The sequence below is a fragment of the Thunnus maccoyii genome, chromosome 18, assembly GCF_910596095.1.
Source record: "Thunnus maccoyii chromosome 18, fThuMac1.1, whole genome shotgun sequence".
In the NCBI taxonomy this organism is placed as follows: domain Eukaryota; kingdom Metazoa; phylum Chordata; class Actinopteri; order Scombriformes; family Scombridae; genus Thunnus; species Thunnus maccoyii.
The window spans coordinates 21,526,362-21,549,506 of NC_056550.1; the positions used below are offsets into that span (position 1 = coordinate 21,526,362).

The 23,145-nt window shown below is 40.2% G+C and overlaps 2 protein-coding genes and 1 long non-coding RNA gene across 3 annotated transcripts; 2 read left to right on the forward strand and 1 right to left on the reverse strand.

Moving 5' to 3' along the window:
* The first annotated feature begins 1,861 nt into the window (after positions 1 to 1,861).
* On the forward strand, positions 1,862 to 9,677 carry LOC121883615 (probable ATP-dependent RNA helicase DHX58). Its single transcript, XM_042391977.1, has 13 exons — positions 1,862 to 2,001; positions 3,313 to 3,412; positions 5,270 to 5,460; positions 5,631 to 5,835; positions 6,051 to 6,241; positions 6,328 to 6,441; positions 6,764 to 6,896; positions 7,067 to 7,243; positions 7,339 to 7,589; positions 7,704 to 8,015; positions 8,099 to 8,289; positions 8,388 to 8,487; positions 8,621 to 9,677. Exons 3-13 carry the CDS (start codon positions 5,284 to 5,286, stop codon positions 8,807 to 8,809), a joined length of 2,040 nt encoding a protein of 679 aa, XP_042247911.1. The 5' UTR covers positions 1,862 to 2,001; positions 3,313 to 3,412; positions 5,270 to 5,283; the 3' UTR covers positions 8,810 to 9,677.
* On the reverse strand, positions 8,892 to 17,163 carry LOC121883616. The gene is made up of 2 exons (XR_006092250.1): positions 16,932 to 17,163; positions 8,892 to 9,242 (listed from the first exon to the last, which is right to left on the reverse strand). It is a non-coding gene; the product is annotated as an uncharacterized LOC121883616 (long non-coding RNA).
* Positions 12,113 to 16,938, forward strand: dhx58 (DEXH (Asp-Glu-X-His) box polypeptide 58). Its single transcript, XM_042391976.1, has 12 exons — positions 12,113 to 12,213; positions 12,459 to 12,649; positions 12,822 to 13,026; positions 13,168 to 13,358; positions 13,445 to 13,558; positions 14,474 to 14,606; positions 14,778 to 14,957; positions 15,053 to 15,303; positions 15,418 to 15,729; positions 15,813 to 16,003; positions 16,102 to 16,201; positions 16,324 to 16,938. The coding sequence occupies exons 2-12, from the start codon at positions 12,473 to 12,475 to the stop codon at positions 16,510 to 16,512; spliced, it is 2,043 nt and encodes a 680-aa protein (XP_042247910.1). The 5' UTR covers positions 12,113 to 12,213; positions 12,459 to 12,472; the 3' UTR covers positions 16,513 to 16,938.
* Positions 17,164 to 23,145: the final 5,982 nt, after the last annotated feature.

Consider the following 23,145-nt stretch of genomic DNA (forward strand, 5'->3'; position numbering starts at 1 on the left):
GGTGGTTCCTAAGCTGTAACTGACAGAGGTTATGAATCGTTGATTACCAACGGAAAAGTTCACAACCAGACAGGCATGGACTCAAAATGGAACTCAATCAAGATTTTGGGTATTTCAGACTTAACGAAATTTAAAAAAAAAAAAACAACAACACACATTTCACTTGTGACTAAACTTGGTATTGATCATCTTGACTCGAAAAATTTGATACCACCAGCAGAAAACTTGAGCAGGTCAAATGTTCAGACCCATGTTCAAGCTGTAAGCTGATTTTAGGGTTTTTTTTATTTATTTATTTTGTGCAAACATGGCTATCTAAGCTATTCACCACTGATTAAGCTTGCAAATGTATTACCACAAATTCTTAGTAAAGCATCCAAGATAGAGAGTCAATTTATATTTGGTGAAGAAAGCTTGATGCCCTTTTAACAACTTCAATTCCAGTCAGTGTGCTGCCTCAACTGACTTTAGTAACTAAAATGAAAAACTACTTGTCCTGTCCGGTTTGTTTTTGAGGTTTTGGCAGTCGGCTGTAGGTTTTGCTTTCTTGACAAGGAAGAGCATCAGCTAGGGCCCATTCAGGGTGTACTGTACACAAAACATGACAATGTTTGCAATGGCTTCTCCCTTTTGAATGCTTTCAATGAAACACCTTTATAATCAGACACATACAGTGTACAGAATGAGACAAATACATATATGATTTGATTACACATGGGTGGATCATAAAAGGTTTGTTAAATAACTATTTAATGTGTCTGCAGTTTAGATCCTGTCGCTGCATAATGAACACTATCTGTTCCATCAGATCCTCCCTCAGAAGGGCCACTCTGCACACAGTTTTTACTTTTGTTTCTCTGTATTACACAGATGAAACCTGTTATGAATGTTGAGTGCTGTCAGTATGGAATTTGTATGAATCTTGTTATGTGGTTAATTATGGTTAATATACTCAATAGACCTTTTCTATAAGTCCTTTGTGTCAACTTGTGCATGGTTAGGCATCCCCCATCTTTTTATGTAGAGGATAGGGTATTTCATCAAATATGTTTGTTTCTTCACTGATCTTGTAACTGTCTTTGTGTCCAGCGTTTAAAGGGTTGTGGAGGTGATTTGTCAGGTTGGGGAAGCAGGAGTGGACCCAAACACAGAGGCCAGAATGCAGATTTGATGAAAAAAATCTCCTTTAATCGTGGATGTTCAAGAACAGGCAAACAGAGCTGAACAGAACTAGCAGAATAAACAAAACAAATGATCCAACAAAGACTCAACTCAAAACCAGACCTTAAATACAGACTAAACTAATCAGGGAATGGGGAACAGGTGACGAGACACAAGGGCAGGCTGGGAGTGATTGGCTGAGGGGGACACAGGAAGCAGGGCAGGGCTGACGAGACTGATACAGGGCAGGTGTGGGGAAGACACAGAGCAGAGCAGGGCTAACGAGGGTGATGCAGGGCAGGTGAGGAGGAGTACATGAATACACAAGGGAAACACATCAACAAAACCAAAACCCAGAAAACACAATACTCTAAATACAACCCACATCAACCTGTCCAAGAACCACCATGAACCTAAATTTAAGTATACAACACACCAGGCTAAACAATAAAAGGCAGTCCAAACCCACCACCTAAATATAAGAAAACCCATTTGACCAGAAGGACTAAACAGACCTGCAAACCAGGAGACCCCAAAGAACACACAAAGTCCAGGCAGGGTGTGACATGATTACATCCACAGTGGGTCAACCCTAATGTGATGGGTTGACCAACATAGACCCTCACATAGAAAGCACCACCCATTGGTAGGCAGGTCTCTACATTACCTCTATCCCCCTTTTAAGACAGGCAAGGTTGGTGGGTGTGTAGTGTTGTGACCACAAGAGTACAGTAATATTTTTGAGTGAAGCCTATAAAAGTGTTTGTTAATTTAGATTATAGGATCTGTTGCCTGGCGCCGGTACCCGGATCAGTTTTATCCTCATCAACTGTTCATGAGGTAGGTCTTAGAATTTATGATGGTCTCCACTTTCAACTATCCTTTAATTGTTATTATAATTAATGTTGCTGTCTGGAGCCAGTCAATGATGTTTGCTCTTAGCTGAGTTCCCAATCCCCAAGACCATAGTCCTTCCTGAACTCAACTCAGTGACATATCTTGTGTTTTATCTGCAATAACTTGGCTAGTTTTAATTGTATCGGACAGATATTCAAGGTTTTACCCTGTGATCATTCTATATTTTTGTGAAAAAACTGTTATGATGAGCCATAAACATTATTTTATTATTTTTTTTGTTTCCCTTTGGAGCAGGGGCAAGGAACTGCAGGGAGTAGGCCAAACTTTGGTCCCTCTTCACTGCATGCTTTTGTGAGAGTCATGAGTTTTAGTCGACATATTCACTAAAGCTTTTGTAGACTTGCAGTTTAAACCTAAGTTTGCAGTGTCATACTGTCTTGAGCACATGTGGGAATTAGTATAGTATCTCCCTGCAGCAAGTCCTTAAGACCCCCTTTCTTTTTTCTTTTTTTTTCTTTTTTTATAAAAAAACCTATTCATAAAATGATAGCTTTTTAACATTTTACTGTAATAAAGATGCTTTTAAATTGATTGGTTTCTTTACATTTTGGTATTTATGATTTGGTCATTTAAAAGAATTTCATTCTTGTGAATTGAATGCACGTCTCCTGCTCTTTTAATTTATGAGTTATAGTTGGTAATCTGTAGTTGAAGCTGATTTACCACTGTATTAGGTCACACTATTTTCCTGTACTTTTCCCGCTTATAAAGTGAATAAATGAATATTTAGTCACACACAGTATGTTTGATTGTGGAACATCTTCACAAAACAATGACTTGAAAACAAAATCAATAAGTTGCTGAACAACTGGAGGGTAGAAACTCTTTAGATGATATAAGTTACTGTAAACGCAACCACAAGCATTTCTAGCATTAACATTAACAAGGTTTTAGGTTTTGATTTCTTGAAGAGCTGAGGAAACAGGTAGGGCCCAGTTAGGGTGTACGCAAAAACAAAGGACGTTTTCAACACTCTCAACAAAGCACCTCAGCTGTAAGCCACACATAAGAGTACATAAATACATTAAGTACATAGGTTACCTATAAATTGGATATACTGTAGGTTTGACCATGACTACATTACAAAAGTCCTCATCTATACCCATGTGTTCAAACTTCCCTTGTAACTGCATAACGTCAACTAGCTGTTGGTCCTCCAGAGCCTCCCTCAGTTGGACCCCTTTTCAGAGCGTAAAGGATTTACTTTCGTTTTCCTTTCTCGACTTCTTACAGCTGATCACAACCCAGTTTAAAACTCCCCACATACACTGTGTGCCGGCAGTGGACAAGAAGCATCTCCAAAAGCCGCACAGTTCACTATCACAGCTGACTGGTGAGTTCATAAATGCTGATTTTCTCTCTAACAGCTGTTTGATAAATAACAGGGAATGGCTCATTTATCGAGCATGCATCTCCATCAGAATGCTTATTGTTTTATTGTCGCCAACCCTCTACTATGATCTATTGAGACTTTATGGTGTTAATGATTATAGTTTTGACATACTGATATATGATCTACTGTCCAGTTCTTTTCCACAGTAGGGGAGAACGGGGTAAATTGAGACAGTGGGTAAAAAGAGCCACCCCCTTTATCTAGGTAACCATAAACAAAAGTAATCATGTGACCACTAATTAAGAGGATATAGTTCATATTGCTCAATCCATCTTGGACTCAAGCACATGGAGATAGTGGTCAGGAAAACAAAGCAAAAAAAAAAAAAAAATTTTGACATGCCAAGTGAATTCATCATGTTACTAAAGTTATAAGTCTTGTATCTTAATTAAAAAAGATAAGTTTTGGACATTATTACGTGTTAATTTAAGTCAGTCTAAGCTACAAAACAAGGTCATAAACTTAGCATAACTGTGGATCTGAACCACTGTATGAAACAGTTATGTCAAAATGGAGGTTGTGGGGTAAAACGTGCCAGTGATGTTGGGGCAAGTTGAGTCAATGGCTCAATTTGCCCCCCAAATTATTTTCTGATATTCAAGAGACCAGAGACACTGTTCATGTTAATGTTTGATCACTGTTACAAGTGTTACGATGTTGATGAATAAATACCTAATTGTTGACTAATGTTAAGTTTAAGCCACACGAACATGCTGTACATACGGACAGGTGACAAATTAAAGCCAACATAAAGTGTTTTAGTAAGGTGTTGGGCCACCAGAACAGCATCAATACACCTTGGCATTGATTCTACAAGTCTCTGAACTCTACTGGAGGGATGAACACCATTCTTCAAAAAGATATTCCCTTGTTTTGATGATGGTGGTAGAGAGCGCTGTCTAACACCTCAGTCCAAAATCTCCCATAGGTTTCAATTGGGTCGAGATCTGATGACTGTGAAGGCCATAGCATATGATTCACATCATTTTCATACTCATAAAAACATTCAGTGACTCCTCGTGCCCTATGAATGGGAGCATTGTCATCCTGGAAGAGGCCACTCCCATCAGGATAGAAATGTTTCATCATAGGATAAAGGTGATCACTCAGAACAACTTTATATTGATTTGCAGTGACCCTTCCCTCTAAGGGGACAAGCAGACCCAAACTATGCCAGCAAAATACCCCCCACAGCATAACAGAGCCCCCAGATCCCTTCACTGTAGGGGTCAGCATTCAGACCTGTTCCAGTTTTTCCTTTTAATATGTCACCTGTCTGTATACACAAAAGCACATTTACACACACATTCTTTCTGTATCTAACACACAGATCACAGTTTAATTTTTACTGAAAGTGTTTAGGTAACACGTTGAACAACAAGACACAAACATATCATTTTACTTAAGAGAATGAGTTTTTGCCTTTTGTTAAATTGATGGCATTAATAAAGTTCAAAATTATCTCAAAATTGTTTGATTTTGAGTCATTTTTATATGAGAATTTAATGGTAGCACTAATTACCCCGAGAGCACTCAACTTACCCCATCCCCATGCTCATTTTAGTTGTACCATAGGACTTACTTTTTTTGATGGGTCATTGTTCTAAAACCATAATAATTAGATAACTTGTTTTTAATTTCAATGGGTACACAACAACCAGGGGTATATATATTAACTATTATTTGAAACAAATACACTTTTATTTTGCAGTAAAATCATCAAATGTAAAAAGTGGCTCATGTTACCCTGATCTCTTTTAAGTGAATTCTGTGTAATTCTCATGTGTTGTCGAATAGGAGAAGAGTGCAGGATGGCAGATTTTGAACTTTACTCATTCCAACGAGAAGTGGTTGAAAGGGCTCTTCGAAGAGAGAATATAATTATCTGGCTGCCGACAGGAGGGGGAAAGACCCGTGCTGCTGTGTATGTGGCGCAAAAACATCTGGAGACTACCTCAAAGGCTAAGGTGGTGGTCCTAGTAAACAAGGTAAAATACACAAAATGGACAAAGACAGGCAAAGTTAAGAATGATCTTCATTATATTAATAAGAAAGAAAGTTAAATTCTTCACCAGTTTGCTTAAAAAAAGCCAAATATATGTGAAGGATAGACTGTTGTTACCATAGTATAAATGCATTGATGTATTCTATACTGCAGGTTCACCTAGTGGACCAACATTACAACAAAGAGTTCAAGCCTCACCTGGGCAATGAGTACACCCTGCAGCCAGTCAGTGGAGACAGTGAACAGAAGGACTTCTTTGGAAAAGTGGTGAAAAAGTCAGACGTGGTCATCTGCACTGCACAGATCTTATTCAATGCTCTGACTGACACGAACGAAACCAAACAGGTTGAGCTCTCAGGTCAGTAAAATGGAGCTTTAACAGCCTTGATTATGGTGGGTTTTTTTCCGAAGAGGTGAGATGTGGGATAGGTTTTATAATTGCCTCCCTTGTAGACAATAAGATCCACAAACAGAGATCCTTGATGCATTCAAGTGCCCTGAGATGACTTTTGTTGTGATTTGGCGCTATATAAATAAAAACTGATTGATTGATTGATTCATGGTTCCTTACAGACATTACTCTACTGATTATTGATGAGTGTCACCACACCCATAAAGAGGATGTCTACAACAAAATTATGAGATTCTACCTGGAGAAAAAGTTGAAAGGTGAACGAAAACTGCCACAGATCCTGGGTCTCACTGCATCGCCGGGGACGGGGGGTTCAAGGATTCTGAAAAACGCTGTGGAGCATGTACTGCAGGTGAGGGTTTACATAGTTGCTTTCACTGTATTTGTTACTAATATGAGCAGGTTTGTCAGATCTCCTTTGATCTCTCTCCCTCATAGATTTGTGCCAATCTGGACTCAGCCATAGTTTCAACCAAAAAGCACACTGCTGAGCTGAAGAAGAAGGTTCCCAGACCCATGAAGACATTTGACATTGCGGATATAAGGCTTCACGTAAGATTTTTTCTTTCTTTCTTTTCAAACACTAAAACCTCAATAGAATTTAAACATTTCCAAATTTGGCCTCCTCAAGTGGTGATAACAGAAACAGCTGCACACAGTGACACACAGTAATGAAAACATACACCACACCCCAAACTGGCCTGATCTGGGTACATTGAGATAAATGGAATAAAAGCAACATAGACTGCTCTGAATCTTTAATGGGATTGTCTGATATTTTTTTAAACAAACAAAAACTTAAGCCATCAAAATAATAATTAATTCATAAAAATGATACATATATTGGACACAAAGAAAATCTTTTCTCTTTTAGGATCCATTCGGGGATCATCTGAAGATGATGATGCAGAGTATCCATGAGTTCATGACCCTTCCTCATGACTTCAGACTGAGACAGTGCGGCACACAAGAGTATGAGGCAGATGTGGTGCTTCTAGAGAAGAGAGGTAAGAACACAGTTTCTTTTTTCATCCTCTAATGTAATGCTATTGCTTTAAGGGATTGCACGTTTGCCTTTTTGACTAAAGGGGGCAAAAAATGAGATGAAAATCAAATGTCCAGGGAATAGAATACTTCTGTTGACACCTGTGCATAATTTGTGTATTTATTGGACCAGGGGTAAAAGATGACAACAGAGTTCTGGCACAATGTGCACTCCATCTCAGACAATACAATGACGCCCTGCTCATCAATGACACCCTGCGAATGATAGATGCTTACCGCTCCTTAAAGGATTTCTACGGTACCACCACCACCATGGATGGAACAGACTTCCTGGTGACACTTTTCCAAGGTAGGAGTCCAGAAATATTTGCTCCTTGTCTATTTGTATGTTTGGCTGTTTTCACCATGCAACCTATCATATATATCACTCTCACTTATACGCAGAGAATCGAGTGAAGCTGAAGGAAATAGCAAAGAATTGTCAGTATGAGAACCCCAAAATGGGCAAACTTCAAACCGTTCTTCTAAATCAGTTTGGTCCAGATGAGAAATCAAGAGGGATCCTCTTCTGTAAAACTCGTAGAAGCACCCACCGCCTACATGACTGGGTCCTCAACAATGGAGCCTTACAGGACGCTGGCATCAAGGCAGCAGTCCTCACAGGGGCTGGCAATGGCATTAGTCACATGACACAGGTGTGTTGACATACAATATTCACCTATTAGCTTTCCAATTAAGTAACAACTTCTCTATTGATGTGTTTGTGTGACTTAGTCTGTATTTTCTTTTTGTGCATCCTTTTTTTGCAGAATGAGCAGTCAGACACGATCAGCAATTTCCGCGATGGTAGACTTAACCTCCTAATCTCCACCAGTGTGGCTGAAGAAGGCCTTGACATCCCTGAATGCAACCTGGTGGTACGCTATGGATTGCTTACAAATGAGATTGCCCAGCAGCAGGCCAGCGGACGTGCCCGGAAAGAAGAAAGCCAGTACTCAGTGGTTGCACAGAAAGGGGGACAGGAAGAGCGCAGAGAACACATCAATGAATTTCTGGAAGAGCTGACTGGAAAAGCCATTGCTGAGGTCCAAGAGATGAGCCCCCATGATTTTCAAAAAAAGGTGAGGGTGCGGTGTCCATCTTTACCCCTTTCTCACACTGCTTAGTGTTTCTGCCAACACATTTTACTCTTCCTTGTCTCCAGATAAGTGAGCTTCAAAAAGAGGCAGTTACTGGCAGTAAAGTTGCAGAGATGCAAAAAACGGACAAGAGGAGAAGCTTCTCTGCGTCCAGTGTCCAGCTCTTGTGTCGAAACTGTTTTCAGTGTGTGGCATCTGGCAGTGACATTCAACTTCTTGACAAAATGCACTATGTCAACGTGAATCCTGACTTTCAGTGAGTTGACGTCTTTTTGGTTTAAGAGTTAATGCAAAATTATATACAGGCCAGAGTCTTAACAAAACACTCTAATTTTGGCTTGTCTTTGTTCTCAGGAAGCACTACAAAGTCGGTGAGCAGGTTGCGCTAAAAAGGAATTTTGAGGACATGGAGCCTGGACGCAGAATCAGTTGCAATAATGGCAACTGCAACAAGGTACAGTAGGCCTTCTGTCAAATATTAATGTAAAACTCAGAAACACATGCTGTCCTGCTCAAGGCAGTTCATAATAAAGCTGATGTTGGTGCTCATGTTGAGGTGTAAGTTTTATTCTTGTCTAAATTCACAGGATTGGGGAAGTGAGATTAAGTACAAGAAGCGCGCCCTGTTGCCCAATATATCCATTAAGAACTTTGCCCTGGAGACCCCTGAGGGCAGGGACGTTGTGAAGAAGTGGAAGGATGTTACTTTCACCGTTAAAGAGTTTGACATTGAAAAATACCACCAAGACCACTTCCCCAACATGACCACTGATTGACACAGCAAGAGAGGTCTGTGTGGGTTTTTCCCCATTTCACAAGCCAGTTTTTATCTGTATTTTTTTTTCATTCAAAGCTGTATTTCATTCAAAGCTGTATTTCATTCAAAGCTGTATCTGTGATCGTCTGTGCTCATTTAGAAAAGGTAAACCATAATTTTATTGTTTGAGGTACTTAAATATGAACACATGCTTTTTAAAAATTCACATAGCTAGCACGTATTTGTGCTGCTGGGCCAGTGAGGCAGTAGTGTGCTAAAACCCATTACGCATCGATCATGCTAGAAATTAGCATGACAGCTTTGTTGATGCCTAAGGTCTTAACTGCATTTGCGTGTTTTTGTGTGTATTTCCTCTGCTTCATCTCAAGTCAAGCACAGAAACAAAGTACAAAATGAACTCTGCTGTTACATGAATCTTAACCATCATGAACCTTTGATCACGTATGTGTTGTATGCAGATATTGTGTATGTATTGGTAGTTTCACATAATTTATCATGGCCTATGTAAATAAACTAAAACAAAAGATGAGATTTAAATTTAAATAAATGTACTGGTTGAATTGCCAAAAAATTTTTTGTAATTTTTTTGCCCTTCTGAGCCACTAGATGTCACTGTTGGTCAGGAAATGTCCACATAAGAGGACTGTTTTCTAATCTACACTATAACTCCTAGCAGATTTTCAGTGTGAAATGTGTTCACACTGGAAGGGTGGAAAAAAAAAAAAAAGTATACTCCAAACAGTAAGGTCTGCATACTAAAACTACCCTTTGAGTGTGGTGTGGTGTGAATGGACAATAATAGTGGATTGTGGCATTCTGAAGTCACAGTTTGATGCCTTTACACAGCAGTGTAACAGTTGCATTAATTGATCATTTAAGTTGTTTATCAAAGCAAATACCAATTGAAATGTAATGTTTGCTGCTTTTCTTTTTGATTCCATGGTATATATATTTTTGACTGTCAGGAAAAAGGCAAATATTAAGCATTATCTATAAGATGGGTTTGGCTAACATTATTTTCTTAATTCTAAACACATAATTGATTATGAAAATATGATTTCAGTCAAGGTCAGTCTTTCCACCAGTTTGAGGATGGCTAATGTCTCTAGTTATGATATAAATGCCAATTACTGTAACTGTAATACTGTTCATGACAATAAAGGTTTTTTTTTAATAAACAATTCTTCAATGTGCGGGTGGTTCCTAAGCTGTAACTGACAGAGGTTATGAATCGTTGATTACCAACGGAAAAGTTCACAACCAGACAGGCATGGACTTGAGTCACTGACGTGGACTCAAAACAGAACTAGATCAGAACTGGGGGATTTCAGACTTGATGAAATAAAAAAGAAAAACTTAAAACACACATTTCACTTGTGACTTAACTTAAAATTTGATACCACCAGCAGAAAACTTGAGCAGGTCAAATGTTCAGACCCATGTTCAAGCTGTAAGCTGATTTTAGGGTTTTTTTTTAATTTGTTGTGTGCAAATGTGTTTATCTAAGCTATTCACCACTGATTAAGCTTGCAAATGTATTTACACTAATTTTAGTGAAGTATTCAAAATATAGATTAAATTCTGTTGAAGAAAGCTTGATGCTCTTTTAACAACAAATTCCAGTCAGTGTGCTGCCACAACTGACTTTAGTAACTAAAATGAAAAACTACTTGTCCTGTCCTGTTTGTTTTTGAGGTTTTGGCAGTCGGCTGTAGGTTTTGCTTTCTTGACAAGGAAGAGCATCAGCTAGGGCCCATTCAGGGTGTACTGTATACAAAACATGACAATGTTTGTAGTGGCTTCTCCCTTTTGAATGCTTTCAATGAAACACCTTTATAATCAGACACATACAGTGTACAGAATGAGACAAATACATATATGATTTGATTACACATGGCTGGATCATAAAAGGTTTGTTAAATAACTATTTAATGTATCTGCAGTTTAGATCCTGTCGCTGCATAATGAACAGTATCTGTTGTTCCATCAGATCCTCCCTCAGAAGGGCCACTCTGTACACACAGTTTTTACTTTTGTTTCTCTGTATTACACACATGATCATAACAGGTTTTAAAAACCTGTTATGAATGTTGAGTGCTATCAGTATGGAATTTGTATGAATCTTGTTATGTGGTTAATTATGGTTAATATACTTAATAGACTTTTTCTACAGGTCCTTCATGTCACCTTGTGCATGGTTAGGCATCTCCTGAATATATATTATATGTATTATGTACTGTATTGTTTGTATGAAATTCAGCATATTGATTTCTTATACTTTTTCAGTGTCATGTGATTATACTTTTGTCCATCTTTTTATGTAGGGATAAGGGTATTTCATCAAATATGTGGAGGGAATATTGTGGAGGTGATTACATCCACAGTGCATTGTAACCTAATGTGATGGGTTGACCAACATAGACCCTCACATAGAAAGCACCACCCATTGGTAGGCAGGTCTCTACATTACCTCTATCCCCCTTTTAAGACAGGCAAGGTTGGTGGGTGTGTAGTGTGGTGGCCACAAGAGTACAGTAATATTTTGAGTGAGGCCTATAAAAGTGTTTGTTAATTTAGATTATAGGATCTGTTGCCTGGCGCCAGTACCCGGATCAGTTTTATCCTCATCAACTGTTCATGAGGTAGGTCCTAGAATTTGTGATGGTCTCCACTTTCAACTATCCTTTAATTGTTATTATAATAAATAATCTGCAGTTGAAACTAATTTACCACTGTATTAGGTCACACTTTTTTCCTGTACTTTTCGCGCTTATAAAGTGAATAAATTAATATTTAGTCACAAACAGTATGTTTGAGTGTGGAACATCTTCACAAAACAATGACTTGCAAACAAAATCAAGAAGTTGCTGAACAGCTGGAGGGCAGAAACTCTTTAGATGACGTAAATTACTGTAAAAGCAACCACAAGCATTTCCAGCATTAACATTAACAAAAGGTTTTAGGTTTTGATTTCCTGAAGGAATGAAGAAACAAGTAGGGCCCAGTTAGGGTGTATGCAAAAACTAAGGACGTTTTCAACACTCAAAAAAGCACCTCAGCTGTAAGCCACACATAAGAGTACATAAATACATTAAGTACATAGGTTACCTATAAATTGGATGTACTGTAGGTTTGACCATGACTACATTACAAAAGTCCTCATCTATACCCATGTGTTCAAGCTTCCCTTGTCACTGGATAACGACAACTAGCTGTTGGTCCTCCAGAGCCTCCCTCAGTAGGACCCCTTTTTCAGAGGGCAAAGGGTTTACTTTCGTTTTCCTTTCTCGACTTCGCACAGCTGATCACAACCCAGTTTAAAACCCCTCCACCCACACTGTGTGCTTACAGTGGACAAGAAACAGCTCCAAAAGCTGCACAGTTCACTATCACAGCTGACTGGTGAGTTCATAAATGCTGATTTTCTCTCTAACAGCTGTTTGATAAATAACAGGGAGTGGCTAATTTAGTCAGCATCTATCTCCCTCAGAATGCTTGTTGTTTTTCTCTCGCTAACTCTCTACTGTGATCGATTGGGACTTTATGGTGTTAATGATTATAGTTTTGACATACTGATAGATGATCTACTGTCCAGTTCTTTTCCACAGTACGTGAATTCTGTGTAATTCTCATGTGTTGTCGAATAGGAGAAGAGTGCAGGATGGCAGATTTTGGACTTTACTCATACCAACGAGAAGTGGTTGAAAGGGCTCTTCGAAGAGAGAATATAATTATCTGGCTGCCGACAGGAGGAGGAAAGACTCGTGCTGCTGTGTATGTGGCGCAAAAACATCTGGAGACTACCTCACAGGCTAAGGTGGTGGTCCTGGTAAACAAGGTAAAATACAAACAAATGGACAAATACAGGCAAACACATTCAGAATGATCTTCATCATATTAATAAGAAAGAAAGAAATTCCCCACCAGTTTGCTTGAAGAAAGCCAAATATATGTGAAGGATAGACTGTTGTTACCATAGTATAAATGCATTGATGTATTCTATACTGCAGGTTCACCTAGTGGACCAACACTACACCAAAGAGTTCAAGCCTCACCTGGGCGATGAGTACACCCTGCAGCCAGTCAGTGGAGACAGTGAACAGAAGGACTTCTTTGGAAAAGTGGTGAAAAAGTCAGACGTGGTCATCTGCACTGCACAGATCTTATTTAATGCTCTGACTAACATGGAGGAAACCAAACATGTTGAGCTCTCAGGTCAGTAAAATGGAGCTTTAACAGCCTCGATTATGATATTTTTGATGAGATGAGATGTGGGATAGGTTTTCTAATTGCCTTCCTTAATAGAAAATAAGATCCACAAACAGAGATCCTTGATGCATTCATGGTTCCTTACAGACATTACTCTGCTGATTATTGATGAGTGTCACCACACTCACAAAGAGGGTGTCTACAACAAGATTATGAGATTCTACCTGGAGAAAAAGTTGAAAGGTGAACGAAAACTGCCACAGATCCTGGGTCTCACTGCATCGCCGGGGACGGGGGGTGCAAGGATTCTGAAAAACGCTGTGGAGCATGTACTGCAGGTGAGGGTTTACATAGTTGCTTTCACTGTATTTGTCACTAATATGAGCAGGTTTGCCAGATCTCCTTTGATCTTTCTCCCTCACAGATTTGTGCCAACCTGGACTCAGCCATAGTTTCAACCAAAAACTACGCTCCTGAGCTGAAGAAGAAGGTTCCCAGACCCATGAAGACATTTGACATTGTGGAAACAAGGCCTCACGTAAGATTTTTTCTTTCTTTCTTTGTAAACTTTAAAACATCTACAGGATTTAAACATTTCCGAATTTGGCGTCCTCAAGTGGTAATAACAGAAACAGCTGCACACAGTGACACACAGTAATGAAAACATACACAACGCCCCAAACTGGCCTGATCTGGGTACATTGAGATAAATGGAATAAAAGCAACATAGACTGCTCTGAATCTTTAATGGGATTGTCTGATATTTTTTTAAACAAACAAAAACTTAAGCCATCAAAATAATTCATATATCTAAAAAATAATCCCCTTCTCACCCCCCTCCCATGGGGGGTGGTGGTGTGTCTTCCTCAAGCTCGGGTCCTCTACCAGAGGCCTGGGAGTTTGAGGGTTCTGTGCAGTATCTTAGCTGTTCCTAGGACTGCGCTCTTCTGGACAGAGACCTCAGATGTTGTACCTGGAATCTGCTGGAGCCACTCTCCCAGTTTATGGGTCACAGCCCCCAGTGCTCCAATTACGACTGGCACCACTGTTGCCTTTACTCCCCTCATCTGTTTTAGCTCCTCTTTAAGCCCTTGGTATTTTTCAAGCATCTTGTGTTCCTTCCTCTTGATGTTGCTGTCGCTCGGGATTGCTACGTCTATCACTACTGCCTTCTTCTGTTGTTTGTCAATCAACACAATGTCCAGTCGGTTAGCCATTACCACTTTGTCTCTGGATCTGGAAGTCCCACAGGATCTTGGCTTGGTCATTCTCAACCAAATTAGGAGGTGTCTTCCATTGTGACCTCGGAACCTCCAGCCCATACTCAGTGCAGAAATTCCTGTATACTATGCCAGCCACTTGGTTATGGTGTTCCATGTATGCTTTTCCTGACTGCATGAATTCATAAAAATGATACATATATTGGACACAAAGAAAATCTTTTCTCTTTTAGGATCCATTCGGGGATCATCTGAAGATGATGATGCAGATGATCCACGAGTTCATGACCCTTCCCCATGACTTCAGACTGAGACAGCGCGGCACACAAGAGTATGAGGCAGATGTGGTGCTTCTAGAGCAGAGAGGTAAGAACACAGTTTCTTTTTTCATCCTCTAATGTAATGCCATTGCTTTAAGGGATTGCACGTTTGCCTTTTTGACTGATAGGGGCGAAAAAATTAAATGAAAATCAAATGTCCAGGGGATAGAATGCTTCTGTTGACACCTGTGCATAATTTGTGTATTTATTGGACCAGGGGTAAAAGATGGCAACAGAGTTCTGGCACAATGTGCACTCCATCTCAGACAATACAATGACGCCCTGCTCATCAATGACACCCTGCGAATGATAGATGCTTACCGCTCCTTAAAGGATTTCTACAGTACCAAGGTTGCCATGGATGGAACAGACTTCTTCCTGGTGGGACTTTTCCAAGGTAGGAGTCCAGAAATATTTGCTCCTTGTCTATTTGTATGTTTGGCTGTTTTCACCATGCAACCTTTCATATATATCACTCTCACTTATACGCAGAGAATCAAGTGGAGCTGAAGGAAATAGCAAAGAATTCTCAGTATGAGAACCCCAAAATGGGCAAACTTCAAACCGTTCTTCTAAAACAGTTTGGTCCAGGTGAGAAATCAAGAGGGATCCTCTTCTGTAAAACTCGTAAAAGCACCCGCTGCCTACATGACTGGGTCCTCAACAATGGAGCCTTACAGGAAGCTGGCATCGAGGCAGCAGTCCTCACAGGGGCTGGCAATAGCATTAATCACATGACACAGGTGTGTTGACATACAATATTCACCTATTAGCTTTCCAATTAAGTAACAACTTCTCTATTGATGTGTTTGTGTGACTTAGTCTGTATTTTCTTTTTGTGCATCCTTTCCTTGCAGAATGAGCAGTCAGACACGATCAAGAATTTCCGCGATGGTAGACTTAACCTCCTAATCTCCACCAGTGTGGCTGAAGAAGGCCTTGACATCCCTGAATGCAACCTGGTGGTACGCTATGGACTGCTTACAAATGAGATTGCCCAGCAGCAGGCCAGTGGACGTGCCCGAGCACAAGACAGTCAGTACTCAGTGGTTGCACAGAAAGGGGGGCGGGAAGAGCGCAGAGAACACATCAATGAACTTCTGGAAGAGCTGACTGGAAAAGCCATTGCTGAGGTCCAAGAGATGAGCCCCCATGAGTTTCAAAAAAAGGTGAGGGTGTGGTGTCCGTCTTTACCCCTTTCTCACACTGCTTAGTGTTTCTGCCAACACATTTTATTCTTCTTTGTCTCCAGATAAGTGAGCTTCAAAAAGAGGCAATTATTGGCAGTAAAGTTGCAGAGATGCAAAAAATGAGGAGGAGGAGTCGCTTCTCTGCGTCCAGTGTCCAGCTCGTGTGTCGAAACTGTTTCCAGCGTGTGGCATCTGGCAATGACATTAAACTTCTTGAAGATGCGCACTATGTCAACGTGAATCCTGACTTTCGGTGAGTTGACGTCTTTTTGGTTTAAGAGTTAATGCAAAATTATATACAGGCCAGAGTCTTAACAAAACGCTCTAATTTTGGCTTGTCTTTGTTCTCAGGAAGCACTACAAAGTCGGTGGGCAGGTTGCAATAGAGAGGAGTTTTGAGGACTGGGAGCCTGGACGCATAATCAGTTGCAATAATGCCAACTGCAACAAGGTACAGTAGGCCTTCTGTCAAATATTAATGTAAAACTTAGAAAATGCTCAAGGCAGTTCATAATAAAGCTGATGTTGGTGCTCATGTTGAGGTGTAAGTTTTATTCTTGTGTAAATTCACAGGATTGGGGATTTGAGATGAAGTACAGGAAGGTCGCCCTGTTGCCCAATATAGCCATTAAGAACTTTGCCCTGGAGACCCCTGAGGGCAGGGTGACTGTGAAGAAGTGGAAGGATGTTTCTTTCACCGTTGAAGAGTTCAGCTTTGAAGAATACTGCCAAGACCACTTCCCTGACATGACCACTGATTGACACAGCAAGAGAGGTCTGTGTGGGTTTTTCCCCATTTCACAAGCCAGTTTTTATCTGTATTTCTTTCATTCAAAGCTGTATTTCATTCAAAGCTGTATCTGTGATCGTCCGTGCTCATTTAGAAAAGATAAGCCATCATTTTATTGTTTGAGGTACTTAAATATGAACACATGCTTTTTAAAAATTCACTCTACATAGCTAGCACGTATTTGTGCTGCTGGGCCAGTGAGGCAGTAGTGTGCTAAAATCCATTACGCATCGATCATGCTTGAAATTAGCATGACAGCTTTGTTGATGCCTAAGGTCTTAACTGCATTTGCGTGTTTTTGTGTGTATTTCCTCTGCTTCATCTCAAATCAAGCACAGAAACAAAGTACAAAATGAACTCTGCTGTTACATGAATCTTAACCATCATGAACCTTTGATCACAAAGATGATTTCCTCATGATCTCTCTGTCTTTTTTTTTTTTTTTAGCTATTTTAATTGTTTTTAATTGGCGACTGAATTTTAACATTAAATGTAATGGTGTATACATATGCACTGTATGTATGTGTTGCATGCAGATATTGTGCATGTACTGGTAATTTTACATAATTTATCGTGTAAAATTAATAAACTAAAACAAAAGATGAGATGAAATTTAAATAAATATTCTGGTTGAATTGCCAAAAAGGTTTTTTGTAGTTGTTTTTGCCCTTTTGAACCACTAGATGGCACTGTTGGTCAGGAAATGTCCACACCACAGGACATGTTCCAAATCTACACTATAACTCCTAGCAGATTTTCAGTGTGAAGTGTGTTCACACTGGAAAAGTGAAAAAAAAAAGTATACTCAAAACAGTAAGGTCTGCATACTAAAAATACCCTTTGAGTGTGGTGTGGTGTGGTGTGAATGGACACAATGCAATGCACAAATTACATGGAGGAGCCTCTCACAGCTGGACAAAATTAAAAGTAATAGTGGATTGTGGCATTCTGAAGTCACAGTTTGATGCGTTTGCACAGCACATGTATTTCATCATTTCCTGCTAGTATAAAACAATGCCGTATGTTGAGTTCTTGTATACTAACTGCAAGAAACAGCATACTATGAAGGTATGAAGATACTATGTTTCTCCTCTACCTCTGTAGCCTCTTACAAATAGTGTGAGTAAAGCCAGGATGGAAATTTTCTCTGGCGCTTGTCAAACTGAATTCAAGGAGTCCATGCAGTGGCTTTGGGGTCACAGGAGTGAGTCTGAATCCCCAGATGGACTATGAGTAAGGATTAGGGAGATTAATACTCACCAAACTTTGCTGATCTACCATGAGGCAAGGCACTTATCCCCAACTGCTTCAATGGAGCATCTCATTTGTTGATAGTACAAGATCCAAAGGTTTGTATGTGACAATTGGAAAAGAGAAAATGTACACAGGAAAAGGAACAAAGTATTTTCTTGCTTTAAATGTTTCTTAATGTATGTTTGAGTCCTGTTCCTGAAACCTCACTGTAAGCTGGATCTTCTCTTTACTGATTGTGAAATATTCTGACTGCAGCAGCTCACCATGCTGCTTCTGCATCATCAGATCAATACAGGGTTATGTATTTCATCTTGGATCATTTAACACCATCTAAACACAGTCTAAATAGAGGAACAGATTTATTAGACTTGCAAATGATCATTTAACACACTGGCTTCAAAGATACATTTCATTGCATAATAACTTCACTGTCACTCAGAACCCCTAACAGCTTGATTTTTAGCAACCCCCAAAAGACAGATTTAGACAGCTAATCACAGAACATAGTCTTTGCTGAAACTGTTTACCATTTCATTTTCTGCTGTGTTTACATACATGAATCAAGCTTAATATACAGTAGCACAGCTTAAGCTATAATGAGCAGCATCCAAAACAAACCCAGATTATGAAATGAAAGCAACTGGCAAGGAAACCATTAATTCCAAGCTGGCAGCTGTATTGGGTAGATTCACTTTTGACCCACAACGCATCTTCATGTGTCTACAGGCAAGACATGATTAGGTCAACCTCACTCTGTATCACATGCGCCGTAATCCCTTCAAATCTGGCAGAGCGCTGGAGTCAGTGGTGCTACCATGGACATAATCACACTTAAAACAGGCTCTGTTCCGGTGTCATGCCTAACTCAGATTCAGGCAAGCTGAGTGGAGGCGAACAGTAAGATTTACTCTGATCAGGCTCAGGCTCTATAATCAACACTGATTACTTCCTTTTACTTCCCAGCTCAACACCGCATGCATCTTAATTGCAATTAGCTCTCTTCTGAAATTAAAGCAGCTTGGAGAAATTGAGCAAAGGTTGACAACACAGTGCTTTTGTGTGCGTGTGTAAGTGTGTCTGCGTGAATTTAAGGGATGCCACTGACATTTAAAGTAGGCCCCTTGTCACTGATATCAAGGGCATCTGTATGTCTACTGTATATGTCCCATCCAATAGAGTATATGAGAACTACATTATATGAGTCACGTTTTAAATTCAATGGCTAGGTGAGGGGAAGTACATCTTAGCTGTGAGACTGATGTTATATAAAGTCTGACATTCCAACTATATTACTGTACTGTACTGTCCCGGACGAGCCCCCATATGTCACAGCCCGACAAAAATGGGAGACCAGACGAGTTTGCCAGTTAGGATAAGTTTGTTTATTTACAAAATAATAAATCAGAACAGAAAAAACGTGGAAGTCAGTAATCAGTAGTGTAGGCATGTATGGAAACAAAAGACAAACAAAAGACAAAACAGCCGTGCCGGGCCGTGCTCGGAGAGGAAGAGGCGAGATGAAAGAGAAGAGGGAAGCTCTGTGGAAGGCCAAGCTTTATACTCGAGACCACACCGGGCCCAGGTGTGGCTCATGATGGCGATGACGAACCTCCGCCCTGCCCCGGATCCTGCAAGACAAGAGGAAACCAGCAAACGGAACATAGGAGCACCTAGTGGAGCAGAGGGGTCGTCACAATAACTAATAAAATTTGTATTACCGATTCACCAAGTCATAAGACATGACTTTGCCCAACTCACTGTCATTTAAAATATGAAAGTAATTGGATCATATCTGCATGTTCTGACTGAAGAAATGGGGATCCCATTTTCTGTGAGGTCTTCACTGCACAACCCTGGGTGTGGCCTTTGATGAGTGATTGACAGGTTGTTAGCCTTATTAGCTACTTAGAATTGAGAGAAGGTGACCTACTGACCTCACAGTGTTGAACTAAGTAAGGGTCAGACTAGTACAGGAGAAATCTGTCAACTCAGCTGGATTTTTCGTAATAAAATCTCCAGAAAGAGGATATTTGTATTCAGGAGGTATTTACTCGACACAAAATAAACAGAGCTAGCAAACAAGATTTAGTGCAAGATGTGGCAACAAGGTGTGGAAACTCAGCCAGAGTTAAGCACCAGATAAGTGTTTCCAAATTAATTATGAATTGGCAGCTCATTTATTACCTGCACACATATCGCTTTTATAGTTGTAGCTCTGGGCAGATGTGTAACGTTAAACAGTTTGTTGCTACACCTCTTTTCTTTTCCTAACATACACAGAAATACCTTGTTTTTCTGTTCATGGCATTGTGTCGAATCAATTTGGTGCGTTTGACGTTTGTAAGCTGGTGGTCTCTCAGGTGCATTGACTCTGTCATTGTTGAGCGCAAACTTTCTATTAGCTTTCTCGTTGAATTGAATATGATGGAGCTGCTTTGTAGTTTTTTGATTTCACATTGTTAAAACCCTCATCTTTATGAAACATACAAGTTATGGCTGTTTTTCCTCTTTTAGCCCCTGTGTGTCAAATTGTTTCTTGATTTAATTTACATAACAGAGATGCCCCTACAATGGACACCTGAAAAAAAGTCCAAGTAAACTATATTGAACTGTTATCTCTGTTTATTTTATGTGAACCTGATGTGTTTAGATGCATCACCTTTTTGGCTCATGACCCCATAAAATGAAGCAGAGTGATTTTTGCCTTTTCAAACTGTTTAACTAGAAGGATTTTTAAGAGGCCTGACGTGGTGAAACTATAGTATTTCAGAGAGAAACATAAAAAAACAGCTAACAAACAGAAATAGACCTATATAGGCTACATTTTTCTTTTTCCCTTTAATTATCTTGTGTCCCATATGTTTATCCTCTAGTTTGCATTACATATTCTTTTTTTAGATTTGCAGAAAACAGTAATTTAATTTTCATTTCCTGTGACTGTTAAATAAGAAAAAAGTCACAAACTGGTTCAGGAATGTGACAAGGCAGGAGACCATGCAAGAATATTCTTAAAACAAATTTATTAAAACTCAAGTTAACACTAACAAACACTAGGGTGTGTAAGGGTGCAAAAAGCAGAACAAGGTGATGCAGGACGAAGGGAGAAAGAGTGAGCACATTGGCCAGCTTTTATAGCCTGGCAGGCCCAGGTGAACCAAATTGCACTGATGTCTGAGTTTGGCCAGGACAGCCTTTGACAGTGGGAGGGGCGTCACAGCATAAAATTAATGTGGCAAGACAGCATTTATGCAAGACTGTAAAGCCCATCACTTGATCAATTTCCTGGCTGCAGACAGAAGTCACACCTGCTGGTCCACTGTCAGACTGGTCTCACACGCAGCAACACACAACGGTTTGAAACACACAGCTGCTTTCTGCCTGTGCAGTCTTCACATACTCTGTCCAGCATACTCTCTCACAGGACACAGACAGAGACAATGACAGACTGAAATATCTCGTACGGTACAGTAAGCCGGTCACCAGGATGGGTGTTTCCTCTGGGACTGGTCCACTTGTCAGCCAGCTGCCTGTGCTGTCTGTGAGCTTGCTATGTTGCTTGTCAGCGATAGGGTGTTGGCATTAATACTCCTACTGTATGTTGTTATGTATGACGTTTGTAGTTCAAAGTGGTTATCATGTTGCCGCCCAGCCTGTTTGGATGTACAGAACTGCAACTCAGCTATGTATGGGATCTTGTGGTTTGGAGGGAGTGTTGGTATCTTTGACATCTCTGTCTGCTAACGCCATTTGACCTTTTTCGGGACCGTCATCTCAAGGCCATCAAAAAGCTCTTGGGCCAATTCAAGATGGAGAGTATTTAGAGTTTTATACACAGCATTCCTTCCTACATTTTAATTTAGTTCCCTTTTAACACCCTGATGCTTGAAAACATGTTTGTAAGTATTTAGAGGGCAACATGCAACCAATTATAGAACGTGAAGGGTGCATCTTTGTAGTTGTATGTGTCCTTTGATTGAGGGTGTTGCTCTCTGAAGTGGACTGGAACACTGCTGGTGCCAGAGTCGAGCGTTAACCAGCCTATTTCATGCTTTATTATAGAGCAGATAAAAGAGATGCTTGTCTTTGCTGTCTGCTACTTTGTGGCTGGGTTTTTGTCTGCTACTCACTGTCATGTCCATTTATTCAGCCCTGCTTTTGACAGAATTGCTCGCTTGATTATTGGAGTCCAGAAACTCATGGATGAAGTCCTAATAAGTTTTTTGATGTCCCCCCCTGCAGATTGTTTGACTGTTGTGCTGGCAAAAGAATTCACTCTAAAAACCGCAAAACAAGTACAGCTGTCTTTGTTTTAGGTTTGGGCTGACAGTCATCGAACACTGAGCACTCTAGTATTGTAACCCCCCCAGACACACACACATACCACAGACACACATACACATGCACACACACGCACACACACACACACACACACACACACACACACACACACACACACACACACACACACACACACACATGCACACACACCACAGACACACATACACATGCACACACAAACACACCGTAACCCTAACCCTAACCCTTACATTAATTTTTACATTAAGGGAACATGCTTTTGTCCCCATAAAGGGAGGTAAGTCAACAACATGACTGTATAAACAGATTTATGTTCCCACAACATGAGGAATACCTGGTCCACACACACACACACACATAACTATAGAATCGTCCATCGCGATGTTTCGCTGTGGACATCGTCATATGTCAATTTGGTCGACATCACCCAAACCTATTTAGCTCATAAACCATTATGACACAGCTGTAGCACAGACATTAGCACTCACATTAGAATCTCTGGGAGAAGTAGAGACTGTTGACAGATTCATGATCTTGTTGTGCATATCTGTTGTGAGTGTCTGCCCATGTACATAGCTCTGTGTGTGTGTGTGTGTGTGTGTGTGTGTGTGTGTGTGTGTGTGTGTGTGTGTGTGTGTGTGTGTTTGTGTGTGGACCAGGTATTCCTCATGTTGTGGGAACATAAATCTGTTAACACAGTCATGTTGTGGGGACTCGCCTCCCTTTATGGGGACAAAAAGCATGTTCCCTTAATGTAAAATAGAACATAAGGGTTAGGGTTAGGGTTAGGGTGTGTGTGTGTGTTTGTGTGTATGTGTGTCTGTTGTGTGTGTGTGTGTGTGTGTGTGTGTGTGTGGTATGTGTGGTTTGGTTTGGACTAAAATAAATATCTTTCTGTCCTCCTTCCTCTGTCTCTGCCATTGACTGCGGTTTGTGTCACTCTAATCCCTGTTATTAATCCATGTTGCGTCGCTTTGAGTCATTCAGGCTGGTGGTGGGGATTATTGTGGACTCGTGTGACAGCCCACAGTTAT